Here is a 23,511-nt window from a genome sequence, read left to right as displayed (position 1 = left end):
ATGAGCACTTTAACATATACATCAGCTATTTGAAAATAGCCGATCTACAAGCTCACAACGCGTCACAGCGTCGTGAGCTTGTAGATCGGCTATTTTCAAATAAAATCTTGCGGGGAAATTATAATAAGCAGATCTGGCAACCCTGCTCCTTACACTCAACTGGACCACTGTACCAGAGTGGTTGAACTGACCGACAACGTCATCCGCTCACTAGTGGGGCTAAAAGCGAGGCAGAGGAGTGTGCTGTATGTATTGTGTTGTATTCACAGGGTTCGTTCTGCAGGGAGAATCATGGATGCACTCTCAGCAAGTTTTATGGTAATCCTCCCTCTACATTTTTAGATATCCTATGTGTGCACGTGGAAAATTAGGCCTATTTGTGGTGCTAGAAGAAAGGCCTTGGGGGTCACCAAGATCAGTATGTCCTCTAAAGAGCATGAAGGTGCACATAAAAATCCATGGCAATCCTGCCTGTTGCTTTTTTCTGGGAGGAAAGTGATGGACAAACAGGCCTATCCATCAAAATAAAGACTTGAATGGAGGCCTTCCCTGAGCTGGACCTTTTTATACAGTGGAGCTAATGGTCTGCAGAACGTGCATGGTGTGGCAGAAACTGGCATACTACACTTATTAGTCAATCACTTATTAGAAAATCTGCCAATATGTTAAATAGCTGGCAAGCAAACCAATAACCGAGATCTAGAACAGTGTCAAAAGCTTGGAAGTTGCGACACCAAAAAGCAATCATGCCAACAAGTCAAAGCACTTTGGTTGAAGAAGAGTACAGGCCTGCTCTGCTAAGTTACAGTACATATGCATTAGCATGACTAATGCAAAGCAAAGTTCAACTAAACCTGATTCAATGCAACAGACACTTTGGCGGACAACTTGAAAAGCACAAGCCCTCATCATCTCTGTTATGGGAACCAAGTATTCAGTCAACTGTGAACTTGGGGAGTGTGGTTCATCACCAACCATTCGTTGGATGGGGGGGCAGAGACCAGGCAGCAAGACTAGCAGCCATGAGAGTGCCTCCAGGGCCTTCCCTTGTGTAGCGCCATTGGTCTTAGGCTGCTAAAGAGGACGTGCAATAAGGAAGTAAATGGGGCGTGTGACTTTGAAAACGGGGTCGCTTTTACTGTAAATCAAGTGACGTGCAAAGGGTCTGGGGGTTGCTTTTGTGTTTCACATGTAGCAAATTAAATAGAATAAATCACACAACACTTGGTTGGGTCTTCCCCACATAATAGGCTGCTGACCTACTGAAGCAAGGTGAAAGCTGTGATCATTTTATTGACATGATGATCCATTAAAATAGGGGGGAGACTCGAGGGTTTTTAAGCCTAGAGACAAGTGAGGCAATAAATTGTACAAAAAAGGGAGGAGGAACTCATTGTTGGTGCATATTTAAGGCAGACTGATGGTGTTAACAGACCAGACAAAGAAACATAACATTTATGCCCTCCTTTGGTTTCAAAATCTTTGCAAAGTTAAACGTCTTTTTACATAACATTTAATATGCCCGTTGAACTCCATTATAGTTAAACAAAGCTTTATTCAGCTCCATCTGTTCTCATCTCGATCTGCCTGCTAACTCTGCTGGTCTCAAGTCTCAGAGACAACTCTTGCTTACATCAAACCATGTACACCACAGTGCAAGCCAAGAGCCAAGACCAATGCTTTGATTTAGGGATGTAACTATCAATTTGGTTTTTTTTGCAATCACTTTTTCGATTTATAAAATAATCGAGTAGCATGTTTTTTATATTAGATTTATATTAAATCACATATCAACGAAACAATTTACCACTTAAGCTCTTTTTTATACCTCGTCGCACAATGGTGTCATGCAAAAATAGTGAAAATAGCAGATCTACAAGGTCACAATCCATCGTGATGCAAGGGGGGTTATAGATCAGCCATTTTCAGTATTTGTGAATTTCGGGTCCTTTGCGGTACGCACGGCGAGTTCGAAGTAAATCGCTCCGGTGGTCCTCGAGATACGCTGGTGGTGACTCAGACGCACATACGTACACAGAGATCTCATGCATTTGTAGTAGGATTATCAATTGTTGATTCTTTATCATCGATAAAATCAATAATAGTTTGATTAACTCTTGCACCCGTACTTCGAGTGAATGGCAAAAGAATCAGGCCGCAGGCGTAGTTAGATACCCGTTTCAAGACCTGATCATTGTTTTTTGTTTTCAAATCAAAAGTCTCCTCTTTAAAATACCAGTACGACCATACTAGTTTTAAGTGCTTATACCTGTGTGTGTGTGTGTGGGAGGATGAATTGAAGTTCTCAACATGCACACGCACGCACACATAATAGGTTAACTAAGTCAACTCTGTTGTGTGAAGTGTGTCCATATATTCATAAGAGTGACTGTCTGGTGATAGTCCTCGCTGACTGTCCTCGTCTTGTACCTGTGTGGGCCTGTCTTATCTGCTCATGTGTCTGTACATGTCACTGTGTCGTCCCTGAGGATTCTGACACTCGGGTCCACAAGCCACACCTCGACTCTGCAGCTCAGCTCCTGAGACGTGAACCAACACCAAGTCTAGGATTGTGTGTGTGTGTGTGCGTTTGGTTGAGTCTAGTCGTAGCTTTTTGCAGCTTTCCCTAGTTACTGTAGTGCTTAGTCCAGGTGTGTTTGTTATTATGTGAGTTTGATTGCATCTGTAGCTTTTTGCAGCCTCGCTACTAGTGCGTAGACCAAATGTGTGTGTGTGTGTTAATTTGTGTTAATTTAACTGAGTTTAAAAATGTACCCATTTTGCTGTGTGTTTGCGTTAAAATGTGTAGATAATATATTTGTGTCTAAAGACTTAGTGTGTCTGTTTGACTGCTGGTCCTTGTGTGTGTGTTTGTGTGTGCATTAATTATGTGCTCGTATCTCCTCCTGCTGGCCTCCGTTGGCACCATACACACACACACACACACACACACACACACACACACACACACACACACACACACACACACACACACACACACACACACACACACACACGTGACATACACACACATGCATACATTCAGTATCCCACTGGAGCAGTTGAGCTATTGTCTTGGCAGTGCCTATAGTCTTCCTCTGCTGTTATAATAGGACATATCCCAGCCGCCACAAATACCTCTTCTCATTTCTGCCTTTTTTCCATCCCCACGGCGGTAATCTGATCCACACACTGCCAATGGAAGTTCTGTCTGCGCTCACTTGAGCTGTCACATGATTGCATGGTGTCTTTTGTACTCTGCGGTGTGTCTTGTCTGTCTCTCTGTACAATATATATCGTCTCTGTCGGGTGGAAACCTCATTATGTCTACAACTGTTACTTTTCGGCATTCAAATTCAAAAATATCTAAAGTAGCAGATCTGCAAGCTCGAAACGCGGCGCTTCAAGCTTGCAGATCTGCTACTTTTGTGTGGCATAGGGCTGTCAAACGAATATTCGATATTCTAATATTATTCGAATATTGGGAAAATATGTATATTCGAATATTGATTGATTGATTGAATATTTTATTAGGCAAAAAAATGTAAAACGGCACAGTTACATTTAAAATACTTTGTCTAACAGGTCCGTTCATAAAAGTCCTTGCGGACTTGTTTCCAATGAGGGCCATATGAAAATTAATATTCGGAAAAAAGAAAAAAAATTGACAGGGACAATACAAAAACAATGTATGAAGTTATAAAAACAAACTAAAGATATGTTTTATTGGATCCGATTTATTATTTTTGTAAATACAAATTATTATATTTTTTCATAATAATAATACTAATATTCGAATATATTCAAATATCTGCAATTTTTTAAGACCAATATTCGAATATCATTTCTGAGGAAAGTTGACAGCCCTAGTGACACTGTAGTAATATAATAATAATAATAACAATAATAGTAATAAACTTTATTTGTAAAGCACCTTTCATGACATCAAATGCAGCCCAAAGTGCTTTACATAAAAAAAGAAAAATAACACAATATAAAACTAGATTAAAAACAATAAAATCAAAAACATGGTCAAGAAAAAATTTAATGGAGGCAAGACCTAAATTAAAACGATACAAGAAAATAGCAAGAACATAACATCACTACATCACTTTAGAAGGATTACAAACTCTAGGCTTATTAAAAAATGTATTAGGCCTGTATCTACATTTACAGGGAACAGACTACCTGTCACCTGTATAGGTACACACTTCAATATGGAACCACACAGACTCTACCTATTGAAAGATATAATATACATATACTATATCTATATTTACAGGGAACCACTAAAAGCAAGAGTAAAACGGTGGGTCTTGAGCTTGCTTTTGAAGCTATCTATGGTCTTTGCCTTTCTTATATGTAATGGGGGGCCTGTTCCAGGCTGTTGGGACATAAATGCAGAAAGATTTTAAGGGCCAAGTATTATGATCAAGTAGGTCGTTAATTTACCGAAAAACACACAAAAAGGTTAGCCCGGACCGCTGGCCTAGCGGTCCGGGCACTTAGGCTCTGATGTAACCTGACAGCGCATCGCGGGTTCGAGTCCCGTTCCCGATGACCTTTGCTGCATGTCTCTCCCCATCTCTCTCTCCCTGTTAAAATAAGAAGTTCTTGCCCGACGACAATGATATACTTCCTTGCACTTGGTGTTGCACGCTGACGAGAGCCACTCTAACAAGTTCACGGCACACTGCGAGCCTGTAGATCGGCTATTTTGCGTGCACGACACACATCGACCAACGTTCAACCAAGTATAAACCATCCGGCTGGAGTCCTCCTCCATGCATGTGGACTCCCATCTGGCCGTGGGACACCAGAATAATCCCATGCGCCTCCGTCAGCCCATTGACCAATTGTTGCTACTACTACTTTACCCCCCCCCCCCCCACCCCGTCCCTCCAAAATCCTCTCCTACAACAGTATATCCTAAATCCTTGCATAACACTGGCTGGCCCTCCATAAGTGGATCAGAGGCAGTGCGTGTGTAAAAGTCGCCTTTTATTTCGAGAATTGTGACGTTTGGAAGTACAGAGAGGTCAATGATCAGGGTTGCTAGATCTGCTTATTATAATTTCCCCGCAATATTTTATTTGAAAATAGCCGATCTACGAGCTCACGTTGTGAGCTTGTAGATCGGCTATTTTCAAATAGCTGATGTATATGTTAAAGTCCTCATGTGGCCCATAGTCGCTTCTCTTGGGCTGGTTTTCCTAGACCTGGTTGCTTGTTTCTCTCACAGAATCTGGCAACACTGTCAGTGATGTGCACTGACCTCCAGCTGCCTTCAGAGGTGAGGTGACTGGCGGTATAAAACGCCCTCGTGTTCATCTGAGGTGTGTTTAGTTGGGTCTTCACACATCACAGGATGTGATGCTGCTTGTGGTTTCCCTTTATGTTAAAGGAGCAATTCACACATTTTCGAACCTTACCTTTACATTATTGTTCCTCCCTAATGCTCATAAGATGGCACCATTTCTGTCTACACAGTCTGAGTCCTCTGAGAGACACAGAGTGAGCAGACAGAATTGGTGCCATATTATAATGAGCGTTTGAGAGGACCAATTATATGAAGACGGGTTGAAAATTGGAGAAGTGGTCCTTTTAAACCAGCATAAAAATCCCATATAGGAGTTTCAAAATAGGTGTGTGTGTGTGTGTGCCTGCCCCATCATTTGTTGCATCACATATTGAGAGTGTGTGCACAGCATGCTTGAGTGGGTACACTCACATCTGTGGGAGACAGGTTTGTGCGTGCGATAGGAAGGGAGTGAAGGTGTGTCAAAAATTGATGTGTGTGTGAGAGAGGGAGAGTAAAGTAAGGAAAACCTTTTTCTTTTCTTTTTTGAGTTGCCAATAATTTTCCCACCTTTTTCTCCCACTTCCTCCTTATGCCAATGCCTGAATTCCCCATGCACTTTTGTGTAGTTTTGTCACTGCTGACCCCTTCTGGTTCACCTGCCAGTGAGGAGCTTCACCATGAGATATCATGTGTGGAGAAACACCCTTCTCCTCACAGTTCAACACCCCCTGCTGACAGGTGCTGCCCCCAGCCCTGTAGGTGTTGTTGGTCCAGCGACAAATATTCCCCCCCCCGGGTCTGGCTTCCGTCCCACAAACATGGCCACGTGTGGTCGTATGGACACCCGGCCTATAGTCTCCGGTGGTGGACAGGAATTTTACCACCTCCCCACCCGAGCGCCGAAGTAAGGTTGACCTGAGTGAGTAATGGCTGTGAAAAGCCCTGTTGAAACCCTGTCTGGAACGGCAAGAGTTAACTTCTCTTAAACTGACAGACAGATTGGCTCTTGGCATATGCGCACGCACGCACGCACGCACGCACGCACGCACGCACGCACGCACGCACGCACGCACGCACGCACGCACGCACGCACGCACGCACGCACACACACACAAGTACACTGGCTGAAAACCAAGGTCACTGTCCAACGTGGTTTGTGGGGGCTCTATATTTAAAGCTGCACTGCTTACTGTTGACTGTAGCCAGGTCAAGGTAATCAGACCAAGCAGTAAACCATATCTCTGGTGGTTCTCTCTGATTCAGACAGGGCAGTTGCTAATATTAGATGGTAAGAAATGATAATGGTTGATTGTTTTTATTAACAAAGTAGCATTTACTGGTACATGAACATACAGTATGTACATATTCTGTCAAAAGGATACAACAAAAAAAAATCTTGAATGTGTATATAGCCATCGCTATTAGCTAATAATAATAACTGATATATAACATTTTGATCCTTAAATGGAAATGGCTCCCTTTTTGTTTGTTATGGTTATGGTATTGATCTTATTATGATAACATTATGGCACTGTGGTTGTGAATCGGTGAATTGGTGATATTTCAACAAGGAAGGCAATTTTGGTTCACAAGGGGTTGAACCTGTTATGAACAGGATTCTCAGAATCTCTCTCTTTCTTAAGATTAAACTTTTGGCATTTTTATTTGTATTTTGGAGCAGAGGATATTTTGTTTGTATATTTTTAATCATTTATTTCATTTGTATTTCACACTGGAGTGTGTAAAGAGACAGAAAACCAAGGGCAGAGAGAGGAAAGTAAATATGCAAGATAGACGGGTCGGATTTGATCTTAGATCCCCCTCGTTCACTAGGAGCATAGAGTGGAGGTCTTTGCACTGTCTAGGCAACCAGTAGGATACTCCCTCTTTATACTGATGGTTAACCCTGATGGCCAAAATTATTTGAACTTTGAATTATTACATTGGACAGTAATAGTTGTAAACGTTGCACCTCTTATACACAGATTACACCAAAACACAAGGAGCTCTTAAGGGCAGTTTGTGAGCATTAAACATACACATAATCATGTCTGATATGAATTCTTATCTTGCTCACCGTTTCATGTTTAATTGAATCCCCTTGAACGTTAGATTGTTTTTATTTCTGTGTGTACGCTGAAGCAGTGACGTCTGACGGCCATATATTATGTATAACTTGTGCTCTTGTGTTTTGTGCCCATGATGCAAGTGCAATGTTTTCTCTGTGAGAATGTCCCCCAGGCTGCCTTCTATCCAAGAACTGGTTTCAGTTCAGCGCTGCTCTTCTCATATACTGTAGATTTATTTCAGACCGTTGTTTGATCTGCCAGCCTCCTCCCCTCCCTTACACACACACACACGCGCACCCCCCCTCACACACACACACACACACACACACAGTCAATAATAATAGTGTTATCATCATCATTTCCATCAACACATCTGTCCGTTACAGAATCCCATTTCATATTTTCCTTCTCTACATATAGCCTCACTCTGTCTCTGTCTGTCTGTCTGTCTGTCTCTCTCTCTCTCTCCATGTGTATTTTGTTCCTCTTCTGTGTCCTACCCTTTCCACTCTCTCACTCTGAGCTCTCCTCCTAATCTGTCTCGATACAGGGACATAAAACCCCAATACTAAATGGATTAGATTGCCTTCTCCCCTCAACGATGTCGAGGGTAGTTAATCACTCCAGCTGAGCGCCAGAATTGGACATATAGCGCTCACTCACTCACTCACTCACTCACTCACTCACTCACTCACTCACTCACGCTCTCACTCACTGAGCACTCTCTCTCTCTCTCTCTCTCTCTCTCTCTCTCGCTCTCTCTCTCTCTCTCTCTCTCTCTCTCTCTGGCTGAGCTGTGAATTCCCAGCAGCCTCCAGGAACCTGCAGGCTGATAATGATGTTGATGATGTTGATGATGATAATGATGAGGATAGTCTCCATGGCTTCAGTCAGAGGAACGGAGCAGGCGAGAGAGAGCCTGCTAAGAAGAAGAAGAGGGCATGTCTGGGATGTGTCACAGTTTGATGTTGGCATAACAAGAGCCACTGTGCGAACATCCATATAAAATAGCTGTAGCACTGTAGTCTTATCTGGTGTACAATCCAGAGAGGAACACTTAAGTGACACAACCCCACGCATAAAGTGCTGCTGTGTTGCCTTGGAGCATGTTGACCCATTCAGTCCAGGAACGCATAGTGTCATTTTAGATTTTTAGCTATAGCCATTATTTTATACTTTGGGATATTCAAAAATAGCAGATCTACAAGCTCATAGCGTGGCACTGAGTGCTGCGCTACGAGCTTGTAGATCTGCTTAACTCAAATCTTTGCTTCTGGGCGGCTACAAATGTCTTCTAAATCCTAACTTATGTTGCTGTAATATCAGTGGTTCTCAAACTTTTTTCATGTCAAGGACCCCTAAAATGATATGTATTTGTCTGCGGACCCCCCATCTCAAAATATTTTGTTCCAGGGACCCTCCCCCCAGAAGCAAAGATTTGAGTTTTCACATTTTCAAATGTTCAGGATTTTTCAAAAATAGCAGATCAAGAGTGCCACGCTATGAGCTTGTAGATCTGCTATTTTTGAATAGCCAATGAAATCTTAAGTGACACAGATGCGTTCCGGGATTGAATGGGTTAATAATAATAACTTAAGTAACACCCATCGTGTGTACTCACTGCTATAGTGCCATTAAACGCTCAATGCTTCTTTCCAAACTGCTACATGCATCTTAAACAGATCTACACTCTAAAGGGCTCTGATGCATTTTAACACTTTTCATATGTTTTGTTGAGTATTGCAATTTTTAATTTCAGTGTGGTTGACCACAAATTGCTAAATAAACCTCCCTCTCTCTCTCTCATCATATTGTGCTGCTAGCCTTGCATCTCTCATACAGTTCATATTGTGGATGGAAAAACCTAGAAAGAAATGCAACATGGAATACATGAACATGCGTAAATGAGGCGGGCATGACTACTAGTAGTCACGGACACATTACATTGGTAAAGTAGTTTAATAGTAAAAAGTACCTTTGCACATAAGCACCAATAGACGTGGGTACAGGAAACAGGGCCATGTGTCATGAAAATAGTCCTCAAATAGAAATCTTTGAAGAATATGGGAACCTCTCTGTCATCCCGTTCGTAGTAGTTTCACTCCAAAATGAAATTCAACAGTATTTCATTGAAGGAAATCTATTTCAGATGGTGACTGATATCTCTAGTAACCCAACATCCTCAAGAGTTGGGGCGCCAATGTTTTCAAAATATCTGTCTTGTCATTTTTGGAATAAAACTTTCCAGACTTGCTCTATCTGACTCGGTAATCAGATACATTCACAGTAGGTCGCAGCGAGAGGCTTCGGGGCTTCCATGAGTTTCCTCCTTAGGAACATCGTGAGCCTAATCTCGGGTGATCTACACCCGCGGAGATTCTTTGAACAACCGTGTGAAGAACATAAAACAGGTCGGGTCGGGAGTGCCGAGGAAGTCTTTTGGTTTGCTTTTGGCTGGACCAGTTTGTTTGATTAGTCTGTCTGTGTATGTCTTCCTCCGCTGACAGATAGGATATCCTCCAGCCACTTAGCCTCCAGAAAACTCTTGTCATGACAGTCAACCTGGTAGAACTTGCTATACTGCGCTGTGCTAAAATGCCTCAAGTGAACTTACCAACCTTATGCAATCATTTATGTTAGCGTTTCAGACTTGGCTCAAACAGTATGGGTCACATTTTGTGCTATTGTTTTACCTTTGTTTTATCAGATACCACATGGTGGAGTTGTGTATTATTATCAGGAGCACTCGGATCACATCAACTAACATAGCGTGCAAAGAAAAACTTCTAAATTGACTTTAAGGCAGTTTTCTGCGATTGCCTCAACTCTCTGATCTGCATTGTGCTGCTGCCGTGTTGGACCACTTGAACACCAGCATCCATATTCTAGGGGTAACATTTCCAAAAATAGCAGATCTGAAAGCTCACAATGCGTCACGTTGCGACGCATTGTGAGCTTTCAGATTGGCTACTTTTGGCGAAGAAATTTGGTTTAGATGGAAAAAAACGGTCACAGTACATGAATCATTATTAGCCAACACCATTTCATCCAGGTCTTTTAGGCTGCCATCATTTTCCTTTTTTTTTTGCTCTCATATAAACGTAAATGGTTGAGGAGGGCACCAGCAGATCCGGTAGTAGGAAACGGGAAGGTGTAACATGGGACCAAATCCTTCACCACAGTGTCTTATCCTTTGGATCTGAACCAGCTGCCTCTGAACTTACGATGCACCTGTCCACTGGTCTCACCCAATTTTGACATAGCGGTATGTGTATGTATCACTTTCACATCTTTGTACTTTAACCCATTAAGACCTGAGGCTGATTAAAAAAAAATGTTCTAGAGGCATGAGCTCGGCCCTGGACTCCCTAGGCTGGTGGGGGGAGTGTAGTGCCCAGGATCACTTAGCAAATTGGCACCGGGTGAAAAAAAAGGGTTACAAAATAGAGGGATAAAAATTATGTACAAAAAAAAAAGTTATAAAAAAATATATATATACATATTCAAAGATTTTCAAAAATTGTCAAGATTTTACAAAAAATAGCAGATCTACTTACGAGCTTGTACATCTGCTATTTTTGAATAGCCAAAGAAATCTTAAAATGACACAGATGCGTCCCCGCCCCGGTCTTAATGGGTTATAGGTAGTTTTGTGTAGCCAGATTATCGTAGATCTCCACCTACTGATACGTCTGGTTGGTTAGGGAGATCTAAATCAATTGAATGGGTTTTGATGCCGGAGAAAACCAGCGGTAACAAACCTAGCAAGTCTTTGCGTTGGTTTCTGGGATGCAATTACTTTCTTTACATTTCTGAATGGTTTCCAGTTCCCACCCAGTTTTAGACCATTCATTGAATATAGATATATAACCAGACATATCAGTACAGTAGGCTGAGATCTCTGATGATCTGGCTAATGTGCAAGGCTATCTACTGGGTAGTTTTATTTTTGTAAGGGCTCATACAATAGAGCACATATATAGGTATTTGTTTTTAACCCATTAAGACCTGGAACGCATCTGTGTCACTGAGCTAAAAAAAATGCATTATTTTACATGTTTGCTATTCAAAAATAGCAGATCTACAAGCTCATAGCGCCAAGTGCCGTGCTATACGAGCTTGTAGATCTGCTATTTTTGAAAAATCGTGAAAATGTGTGCAAATCTTTGAATTTATATATTCTTTTAAAGCAAACATTAACTCAAATCTATGCTTCTGGGGTCCCTGGAACAAAATATTTTGAGATGGGAGTCCGCGGCCAAATTCATATCATTTTGGGGGTCCTTGACATGACAAAGTTTGAAAACCACTGATATAGAAACATACGTTTTTCAGAAAACCGTTAGGATTTAGAAGACATTTTGCTAAATCGGAACCTCAGGCCTTAAAGGAGCATTTCCCCCCTGGAAGAACTTACAGTCACTCAATGTTAATAATATTTGTAGTAGATAACAGTACCAAAATTTTAAATTTGCACCCTAAATATATTAAAAAAAAAGTCTGTGTGTTTGACTGGACTGCTGCATTACTACAATGACCATAATGCTTTGGGGCACTGCCCTTCCTTGTGGGGAGGGGAGGCTGTGTGGGGGTGTGGTCTACATTGTAGTCAGGAAATAAGGTGAGATAAAGAGACTATGAGTCAAATGACTCGTAGTCTCTGAGGATATGGATACAAATCTAAAAATACAGATAAAACACACCAGGATCATGTTTATGGGTCCTAGACCTAGATAAAAATAGGGGTTTGATGCAAAATCGGCGAAATGTCCCTTTAATGCGTTAACAATATGTGAGTGGTTTATCATCATGAGCTGCGATATAACGCAGACTCCCATGCGGTTGTAATTGTGTTTCTCAGATCAATGACATGCACTTGTATGTCAAAGTTGTGTGTAACACTATACTTGATCCCTATCCAACCTTATTGTTTGCCTTCACATTGAAGAGTCGGGATGGGCCAAGCTGCACGCAGGTGTTGTTTTTGATTAATCGTATTCATGACCGTGAACGTTTTCTATGATATTATGCTGTTTCTGTGGCCTGTTTAGTCATTGTGTTGAGTGTGAATGGGGAAAACTCGGTCCCAATGAGCTTCGTTCGACACACAAGCTGCCCGATAGATTACTGTCTAAACATTGTGTTATGAATGACGTTTGTTGGTAGCTTTTGCGGTGGCAGTTCCCGTATCAATGTGATTCTCCTCTGTTCATTAACCTGACTGAGGAGCTTGTACACAGGGCTCTGGCATTGTGACGTCGAGTATCGATGACAAACGAGCCTGGCGATTCGATCCGCTCCTCCTTTGCTGTAGTATAGGAGGAGAACGATCATGTTGCAACGAGCGTCCTCATTAAGGACCTGGAGCTACGCACACATATGCACGCATGCACACACACACACACACACACACACACACACACACAGACACACAGACACACAGACACACACACACACACACACACACACACACACACACACAGTCACACACAGTCACACACAGACACACACTTACACTCTCTCTCTCTCTCTCTCTCTCTCTCTCTCTCCACACACGTGGACATGCACATGTACCATCTCTCTCTTACACACACACACACACACACAAGCTCCCTTACATGCAAACCTACACAAGCGTATCATTGCTCTCAGTCCTTTGTACACACACACACACACACACACACACACACACACACACACACACACACACACACACACACACACACACACACACACACACACACACACACACACACACACTCCTTCAATAGCATCCAATCCAATACTGCTGTAGTTGCCACAGGAGAGTCTGCAGCAGCATGTAGTCGTGTATGTGTGTGTGCGTTTTGAAGGTGTTGATACGATGTGGAAACACCATTATGCACTGAAGAAGAGACTCAGGGTGGAGTCACTCAGAGTCGGTCAGGTATGTTAAAACACAACACTGTATACTATGTAGTAATGCTATAGTTGGGTGTGCATTTGTTTTTATACTGTCGCTTGGTTTGAGAAAATGTGTGAAGTTGCACGCATGTTTTATTTTCTAAAACTTGGGCAGTTTTGTAGATCAAGGGTCCCAAAGGAAAACGGTTATTGTCTTTTAGTTATTTATTAGGTGCAACAACAACAAACATTGACAAAAACCCACTAACACTGTCCTGGATGTTTAACCCAGCCTTCTTCCAACTCTTTGGACACCAAAAGCTTTTGACACCCACACAGAACATACAGCACCAACACGTTATTATTTCAATAACACCTCACATGATGTTTAAATGCTAAATTCCCATGCACTAATGGTGTTCTTGGGTTAAACCAAACGTTCTAACAAGGCTGCGATTGGCAATGGATGGCCATTATGTTCAGGCAAGACATGTTTCTGCTACCTCACTAAAATACTGGGTCATTAAGAGAATCCCCCCTCCCCCCCAGAGGAGGTGATACTATCCTAACCATGTGTATGGTACAAGTGTGGTCGTATTTCTTGTGTACGCTGACAATGATCCCTCTACTTTTTCAACGGTGTGTACTCGAACCCCTTGAGCATAACTTAAGCAACTGAGCATAACTTAAGCAACTGAGCATAACTTAAGCAACTGAGCATAACTTAAGCAACTGCTGAGCAACATCTGACATGTACACTGTGGCCACCGTGACACCACCTGTCCAACCCTATTAGATCGTGAGCCCCTTAGACCCAATGAATGTGTATGAGAGAGAGAGAGGGAAGCAGACAGTAGAGACAATGATGGTAATCGCGTGCCGCGCTACTCATTCATGGCTATATTATAGGCAGAAATGTAACTGCATACATCGCTATTATTATTATTAGGGAATACCTTGTGCTCTACTGATCGCACCTTTCTAAATGTATCTCCATCATGTCCTCCGTCGCCTCGTTGCGACAATTTCTAACAAAATGTGTTCTGCCTCGTACTTATGGTAAAAATATGGTATGACTAGATTATAGACATGCATGTACACTTACGTCCTCCATGCATTTTTGGTAATAGAAGGAAATATGGGTAATGTATGGGTTTTACTCTTGTGGATCTCATGAGAATGAGAATAATGTAGTATAATAATGTTGTAAAATAAATTCACAGCAGTGAGTTGACAGAACTTGCCACAGGCACAGAGATGTATCGACGTGTGTGTCTGATGTTATGATGTGTCCCTCACAATAAGCAGTGCATTACATCTACTCTCACCTGCTGTAGTCCTACGGCACCTGAACTTCCCCAGACAGATCTATGAAGATCTATATCTATCAAACTATTGATGTATCGAACGTACTAGGATGCATCGCACTTACACATGGCACAAGGGTATACACTCTGACATACATGGTACAAGTACACACTGACACACACGGTACAGACCAGGACAAGTATGGACTGACACACACACATGGTACAAGTCAGGACAATTACTGACTGACACATTACACTTTCAAACACATATTACAAGGACAACAGTACACATGATACAAGGACAACAGTACACTTTCATACACATGGTACAAAGACAACTACTGTGTGTGTGTGTGTGTGTGTGTGCGCGCGCGCGCGCTTAACCCATTAAGACCTGAGGCCGATTCTGCAAAATGTCTTTTAAAACTGTTTTTTGAAAAAAGAAAATATATTACTATGTCAGTGGTTCTCAAACTTTTTTGTGTCAAGGACCTCCAAATGTATATGTATTTGGCCACGGACCCCCATCTCAAAATATTTTGTTTCAGGGACCCCCAGAAGCATAGATTTGAGTAACAAATGTTCGCTTGAAAATATATATATTCAAAGATTTGCACAAAATTTCACGATTTCTCAAAAATAGCAGATCTACAAGCTCATAGCGCGGCACTCGGTGCCGTGCTATGAGCTTGTATATCTGCTATTTTTTAATAGCCGAAGTGTAAAATAATGCTTTTTTAGCTCAAATCAAAAAGTGACACAAATTCGTTCCAGGTCTTGGGTTAAATCAGCTCCTGTTGTCTGCTAAAGCAGGCCAGTTTGTGGATGACAGCCCTCATAGTGTTGTTCGATATCTGCCAGGGACCTCTTGACTCTTGTCTCTTTGTGTCGTCCTTTGTCTCTTTCATGTCTTCTCTGTTTGTCAGTCTGTCTGCCTTCCTCTTGAGTTTACATCTCACCCTTTCTCCCTCTCCCCATGACTTATGTTTATTTGTCTGTTTGCCAGACTCTCTCTGTCGCGTCTCTCTCTCTCTCTCTCGCCACTCTTATTTATCTCATGTCACAACATGTCCTATTATAGTCATAACTGTCTTTAGAAACAGCAAAGCCCACACTGAATTGACATATTCAATAATAATATCAGACATTTGTAAAAGAGCTTAATCCCTTACAGTAGCTTGTAACTATGGGAAGGTTTGCCGATGGGCAAAAACCTGGCTAGTGCTAATTCTCTCGCTTGTTTGTTTGGACTTCCTGGCTTTTCATTTAGCTTAAATGCTCTTTTTTCTGCCATTCAACTGTGAGGTTTCACCCCATGAATACTCGCTGGTCCTTTTTGTGTTTTATCCGACTATCATTCTGGCTGACGTGGAACGGTGCCAAGTCTGATCCAGGCATCTGGGTGTGAAGTTCTTGATATGACGGGCGAGTCCCGTTTATTGGCCAAGTATGTTCGTACATAAGAAGGGGATTTGACTCAGGGATTTGACTTAATTCTTAAGTCTTATTAAGTCAATAAGGCTGTTATACAATATAGAGCTTCTGGATGGTTCTCTTGTTCTCCTCCCCCTTTGGTTGGGGACCAGGAGAAAGGCACATCAGGGGAAAACTCTTGGCAGGCAGACAACCCAGCTGTAATCTGAGACGCTTCTCTGACGTGTGGCTCCAATTTGCTTACCCTGATTCCTCCCCAGGACTGACCCAAAACACAAACTCGGCTCGGCACTAATTCGATGCCTTTCCTGTTTTCCGTTGGCTCACTGTTGGGTCTTTTTTAAAACATTTTGTAAATAATTGACTGCTTTATAAAGTAGAGATGGGGTTTGAAAGTCTAACAGGGAACTTTGGTCCTTGGTTATTGGAAAGACTTGATCGTTTGGGAAATTTGTGGAGTTTACTTTAACTTTAGCCACTTGAGTCGTGTCAGGAGGTTTGTGGGTTGACTAGGTCAGAACAAATGTTTTTTTCTTTCTTTTAGCAGGGAAACGGGCTACAGACTCCCGTTTCATTTGTGCGAATTAATGTCTTATAGACAGTGTTGCCAGATTCTGTGAGAGAAACAAGCAACCAGGTCTAGGAAAACCAGCCCAAAATAAGCGACTATAGGCCACATGAGCACTTGAACATATACATCAGCTATTTGAAAATAGCAGATCTACAAGCTCACAACGCGTCGCAGTGAGCTTGTAGATAGGCTATTTTCAAATAAAATCTTGCGGGGAACTTATAATAAGCAGATCTGGCAACCCTGCTTATAGACCTGTGGCCAAATGGTTGTTGCAAATCATTGTTAGTAGCGCACGTTTAAACCTGCATTGAATACCAGATGGTTGGGGTTTGCCACAAAGACAATACCAGGAGGTTTAGACTTGTTGAAAGCCAATTGATTAATACTCTTATGTGGTTGACAACCTTTCTGACACTATCTAAACTACCCTCATACTGGTTAACCCCGCCCACACACCTGGAATTCCAATTTAGTAAAACAGACACGAGGAATTACCTACCATAATAAAGCAATAATAATAAAGCCCCAGGGTAATGCACTTTGTCTCCGAGTGAAAATGAGTCTGTGTTCCGCTCAGCGCCCATACCTTCACAGCACGCTTAATGAAATTAAAATGTGTAATTTGCCCTGATAAAAACAGCCTTCATTTGTGAACATTAGACTGATTAGATTCCTGTTGGCTTGTTTGCTTAGATGTTGTCGCTGTTAGCGAGCGGATGTGTGTGTGCCAATGGCAACCTGAATATTTCAGCAACGATCTTTTCAAAACACTGTGGTTTGGCCGACAGTGGGCAACATTGATACTTGTTTTCACAGATTGTGCTTTTGAATCGGCACTTGCAGCTGTTCATGAGGAGACGAATGGTCCTATTGAGAGTCTGGGGCTGGTGTTTATAGTAGGTGCATTTAGGTGGACAAAGTCTTATAGAATAGTCACACATCTATAGCATTGGTTCTCAAAGTGGGGTCCCCGGACCCCCAGGGGTCCTTGGGTGGGGGGGGGGTACCAGGGGGTCCCCAGCAAAATTAGTTAATATTGCGTTACAGTCATTTTAAAACACTTTAGCTATATTTTATACTTTGGCTATTAAAAAATAGCAGATCTAGAGTGCCGTGCTATGAGCTTGTAGATCTGCTAAAAATTTGTGTCAGGGGGTCCGTAGCCAAAAAAAAAACATCATTTTGGGGGTCCTTGACATGAAAAAGTTTGAGAACCACTGCTCTATAGAATATTAATATGACACGGAGGTGGTCCCGTAGGGTTAAAACAAACCATGCTGCGAATAGAATCTGGGGCAACATTAGTACCCTTCCCCAGTGGGGGAAATATTGGCCCCAGTAGTTAACCCTGGCCATCACCGTGTGTGTGTGTGTGTGTGTGTGTGTGTGTTAAGTGTTTTAGCGGGCTGCCTGCGTGTGTGGTTTCACTGTGTGCCGGGGACAACGAGCTTTAAGAAGTAGCTAGGTTATGTTAGTCGGTTTCAAAACGCGCAACAGTATCACAGCAGCGATGAATATTCCATGTGTTTCGATTAGACTTGTCTATAATAGGTCAAACAGGCAAGTTAATATGAGGCCGCCTGGGCAGGTCACACAGACGTCACACACACACACACACACACACACACACACACACACACACACACACACACACACACACACACACACACACACACACAGTGTTCACTGTGAGGAACTCTGCCAAGCTCCGTTTTAGCTTCTCACACAGCTACCATACTGCTGACATAGGCCTCTGTGTTGCGCACACACACACACACACACACACACACACACGCGCACACACAGAGTTACCTTTGTCGCTTTGTGTTTCTCACACAGACTGGGTGAAGTCCCCCCCCCCCCCCTCTCTCTCTCTGGGCATGAAAACGACTCTGCTCTTCTCTTTCTCACACTCCTCTCTCTCTCTCTACATTTCCGCCACACTGTCATTGATTCACACTCTTTATCTTATTGATCTAGCTTCACTTAGTTAACACAGCGTGTGTGAAGGTCAGGACAGCGTTGTTGTCGGGGGCTCTCAGACAATGTGATTTAACCCGTTCAGACCTGGAACGCATTCTGTGTCATTTTTAGATTTCTTTGGGCTATTCAAAAATAGCATATCTACAAGCTCAGAGCGCGGCACTCGGTGCCGCGCTCTGAGCTTGTAGATCTGCTAAAAAAATTTTTTTCGTGAAAATGTGTGCAAATATTTGAATATATATATATATATATATATATATATATATATATATATATATATATATATATATATATATATATATATATATATATATATTTTTTTTTTTTTTAAAGCAAACATTTGTAACTCAAATCTTTGCTTCTGGGGATTCTATATACCGGTAATGTCTTCTAAATCAGGTTTTTGAAAAAACTTATGTTGCTATAATCAGTGGTTCTTTTTTTTCATGTCTAGGACCCCCAACATTATATGTATTTGGCCGCGGACCCCCATCTCAAAATATTTCGTTCCAGGGACCCCCAGAAGCAAAGATTAGAGTTAAAAATTATCGCTTTAAAAACATATACATATTCAATGATTTGCACAAATGTTCACGATTTGTCAAAAAAGAAATTGCAGATCTACAAGCTCATAGCGCGGCACTCGGTGCCGTGCTATGAGCTTGTAGATCTGCTATTTTTGAATAGCCCAACAAAATCTAAAAATGACACACGGATGCGTTCCCGGTCTCAAAGAGTTAACTCCTCTCTCCCACCCAGCGGCTGTAAGACGATTAGTGGCGCGGCCTGACTGGAAGCTGATTAAATTGGATTCATTGATAGAGAGGCGCGGCACACTTTTTGATCGCGTCTGCCCGTGCCTGTCCTGGTGGTTAGGCCGGGTATTGCAGGTATTGCAGTTATTGCAGTTTCAATACCTGGTAGCTTCACACCCCTTTATACCACCAAGACACTGTCTGGGCCCTTTCGGAGCCTAATGTAAACTTAACAATATTAACAGCATTAGCGACAGTTTATAATGTATTATTCTTTATTTGTATATATTTGCACTTAACTGCAATTATGTTGACAAGTTGACTGAAACACCCACAGCTGATTAGAGCGGCGAGGCTCCAGTGTGCCTCGAGTCTTTGATGACTCGGCTCTCTAATAAAAAGAAGGTCGTAAATCAATCGGGTTGCCTGAGCAATACTGTAAATTAAGAAACTAGGTCACTAAATTGAACATGAAAAGAGAATATTATCAACAGACACATGAACTCTGCAGGTTCTGTTCGTGGCCGACGACCTCCGACCTCTTCTGAAATGCGCAGGTGTTCAGAAATATGAAATCAAAGGCTGACATGTGAAAGAGGTTCGACGGGGAAATGATCAGTCGTTTAGTTTTCCTTTTTCAGGAGATGAGAAGAGATCCAATCCTAGCTGAGCGGGAGACGGTTTCATGTAGAATGTATGTAGGTTTATCTGTTATGTTTTAACCCATTGAGGCCTGAGGTTCCGATTCTGCAAAATGTCTTCTAAATCCTAAACAGTATTCTGAAAAACTTATGTTTTTATATCAGTGGTTCTCGAACCTTTTCATGTCAAGGACCCCCAAAATTATATGTATTTGGCCGCAGACCCCCATCTCAAAATATATTGTTCCAGGGACCCCCAGAAGCAAAGATTTGAGTTACAAATGTTTGCTTTAAAAATATATATATTCAAAGATTTGCACACATTTTCTAGATTTTTCAAAAATAGCAGATCTACAAGCTCATAGCGCGGCACTCGGAATGACACAGATGCGTTCCAGGTCTTAATGGGCTAATTCACTTTGTTTGTTTATTGTGTGCAGCTACATCTATTTAGAATATTGCTATAAAAGGTTTGGGCTGGAAGTGCCAAAGCACAGCCTCTAGTTTAGTGAACCTTTCGTTAGGATGAACTGCGCTGCGAGTGAGTGTGTGTGTGTGTGTGTGTGTGTGTGTGTGTGTGTGTGTGTGTGTGTGTGTGTTGCGAAACTGCAAGCTCAGGAGTTCTCTCTCTCTCCCTCTTCCTCACCTCCTTGCCCACGCTTCATCTCTTCCTGCCTAACCCTTCCCTCTCCTTCCTCTGTTGTTCACTCCAGCCTCAGGTTGCAGTGAACAGGATAAAAGAACAGATATGTTAAAATGAGAGAAAAGAAAGGAAACTAAATTAAAAAACGAGGCTAAGGCCTGCTTACGTAAGGGCCAGATAATCCATTATGAGTTGGTGTTCTTTAGCATGTCTATTAACTTGACCAGAATTGAAGTGGGCGGCTAGCAGGGCCTTTTAGAATCTTGGTCTGGTTCTGCTGTCCATCTTAGCATGCATGGAGATGGGACGAGACAGCATTGATAAGGAGGGGGGGATTTGCTGATCAGTTTTTAGATGTGCCTTGTGACCAGTGTGTATCGTTTTTAGCAGTAGCCCTGTGGGCAAACGATGTCTGTTTTGACTTGTACAAGTGACTTTAAAAGTCTGCTAATTCCTTTTTAAAAGTCTGCTTATTCCATTAAAAGTCTGCTGATTCCTTGAAAAGCCTGCTGATTAATAGCGTCTCTCTGGGCTCTGACATTAGGCCTTGTAGGCAAGGCTAGTTCACGCTATTTTTAGAGTGTAGTAAGTTGCGCCGTTTAGAAATAGCACCCGTTTGATCTGATGCGAGGATTTTCCCCACAATGGGGACGTTGTTTAGCAGGAGGCACTGCTCCATTGATGCTCTCCATTTAGCAAACGAAGGGTTCTCTCCAGTCTATTAGTTTTTCCCTTTTCCTCTCTGGGTTGTTTCTTCTACTCCTTTTCATTTTTTTATCTGACGAAGGCCTCAGTAGTTGTCTGCTTCCAGGGGTGAGTTAGTGACAGGAAGGGCAGGGGACAGAGACACTGAAAAACAGATGGGATGGCACAGAGACGGGGCCTCGAGCACTGACGAGGACGGATGAGAATAAGAATAAGAGCACACAGATCAGGGTCCAGGCTGCATGTTTCAGCCAGTTAACCCTTTAAGACCTGAGGTTCCGATTCTACAAAAATCCTAAGTTTTTTGAAAAAAACTATGTTTCTATGTCAGTGGTTCTCACACTTTTTCATGTCAAGGACCCCAAAATGTATATGTATTTGGCCGCGGACCCCCATCTCAAAATATTTTGTTCCAGGGACCCCCAGCAGCAAAGATTTGAGTTAAAAATGTTAGCTTTAAAAAATATATATTCAAAGATCTGCACACATTTTCACGATCTTTAAAAAATAGCAGATCTACCGCGCAATGAGCTGAGAAGGAAAGCAGGTGAGAATGAGGGAGCTACTGTAGAAGGGGGAGTATATGAGGGAGAGAGGGGGGGGGGGTCGGGTCAGTGTCAAAGAACTTTGGCTGCCTCCGCCGTCCCACTGTGGCTGTGTTTGTACGACCCGTCACCTCGCTCTCTCCTCTTCTGTCCAACTTGAATATAAATAAGTGCAGACCCCGAGCTTTTGCCCCCGTGCAGCACAGCCCAGCAGGAACCTGGATGCTTGTAAATCAGAAAGCAGGGTAAATGGCAAGAAGGAGGACGGTTGGCAGGAGACCAAGGGCCTTGAATTCCCCTTGGCACTTATGTTAGGTGGAATGTTTGGCCACTCAGGACAAAGCTGCGGCTGTCGAGTCTGTAGACGCGCTTGTGCGCACGCGCGTGCGCGCACACACACACACACACACACACAAACAGAGGCGTGCACACATACATACATTCTGCCTGTGAGTGTGCGCATGCAGAGACATGGATACGACATATGCAAGGGCTATACTGTAAGTTTGAACGTGCTATTTTTATGGTCAGGAAGCAAAGGCTTGAGTTTGAGTGAATAAAAGTGCTGGAAAATGCTTGAACCTATTAAATATTAGTCTGGGAGACTTCGCCTCAGATCCCGGACAGCAGGGGCGCGGCCACTGCGTTCTGATTCAAATCAACAGCCAACGAAGAAAAGGGGGCGGGATCCACATGCAGTGGGTGTTGCATGTGAATAGGAGCGACGGGAAGCAATTTCTCCTTGAGAAATTGCGGCCGCCATTGTTGTGTACTGCTGTTTGCCTCTCGTCGGACTGTTTAGACGAGTTGCACAGCTCTCAGACCGGTAAGAGGCGTGTCCGCTCAGATTCTGAGCGTAAGTTACATCCCGTCCACAAATACCAGAAGTTCCTTGCCCCTCCCGTTTGTATGCGAGAGCTGGAGAAAACTTCTGGGAACTCAGATTAATTAAATATATAATCCCAAGATTTTGCCACGATTTAAGAAAAATAGCAGATCTAAAAGCTCATAGCGCGGCACTCGGTGCGGCGCTATAAGCTTGTAGATCTGCTATTTTTGAGTAGCCCAACGAAATCAAAAAATGTCACACAGATGCGTCTAGGGCCAATGTCTAATTATTGGGTTATCCTCTATTTAAAAATTAAAAAAACGTTCAGCATTGCTTGTTAATATTTAATCAAAATGTAACTTGTGTACACTTTCTTTGTGGACACGACTCTGATCATGTGCTTTGAAGGTACTTGATGGGCTTGAATTACACTTGAACCTGCAATAGATCCTGAAAACCAAATCCTGAAATTACTGTAAATGTATTTGTCATAAAGTGTCGCAACTAATGATTAATTCAACATTATTCTTCAGTCCATTACGTGTATGTCTTCCTTTATTTAATTAATCTACATGATTAACCTGGAGCGTACTGTAAAGTACGCTCCAGGATAAGGTAATTAAGGACAAAATTGCGATAAGGTAAGGTAATTAAGTACAAAACTATGCTAAATGCTCATCACAACAAGTTGGTACTGAACACAAACAAACATCTTACGTTTGCCCAGCAGTTAAAACATACAGTAGGCTGACTTCTTTATATAATATGGAAGAAAATAAATAAGTAAATAAATAAATAGCAGTAAATACAAGTTTCCATGATTCATCACTATACAGAC

The 23,511-nt window shown here is 42.3% G+C and overlaps 1 protein-coding gene and 1 long non-coding RNA gene across 5 annotated transcripts in view; one reads left to right on the top strand and one right to left on the bottom strand.

Moving 5' to 3' along the window:
• Nucleotides 1-23,511, top strand: part of LOC308093845 (partitioning defective 3 homolog) — a 318,000-nt gene that overhangs the window by 26,156 nt on the left and 268,333 nt on the right. The window contains exon 1 of one of the 4 annotated variants that reach the window (XM_080440220.1): nt 13,222-13,297. The exons of the other annotated variants lie outside the window; for them this stretch is intronic. Within the exon in view, the coding sequence (XP_080296346.1) occupies nt 13,235-13,297 (63 nt within the window). The 5' untranslated portion in view covers nt 13,222-13,234. Of the gene's footprint in view, nt 1-13,221; nt 13,298-23,511 lie in introns of those variants that run through there. 4 annotated transcript variants of the gene reach the window in all.
• Nucleotides 1-23,511, bottom strand: part of LOC308093851 — a 352,863-nt gene that overhangs the window by 187,035 nt on the left and 142,317 nt on the right. The window lies entirely within an intron of this gene.

Source organism: Gymnoscopelus braueri (genome assembly GCF_963280865.1).
Source record: "Gymnoscopelus braueri genome assembly, chromosome: 10".
Lineage (NCBI taxonomy): Eukaryota > Metazoa > Chordata > Actinopteri > Myctophiformes > Myctophidae > Gymnoscopelus > Gymnoscopelus braueri.
This window is presented reverse-complemented; position numbering and strand designations above follow the sequence as displayed.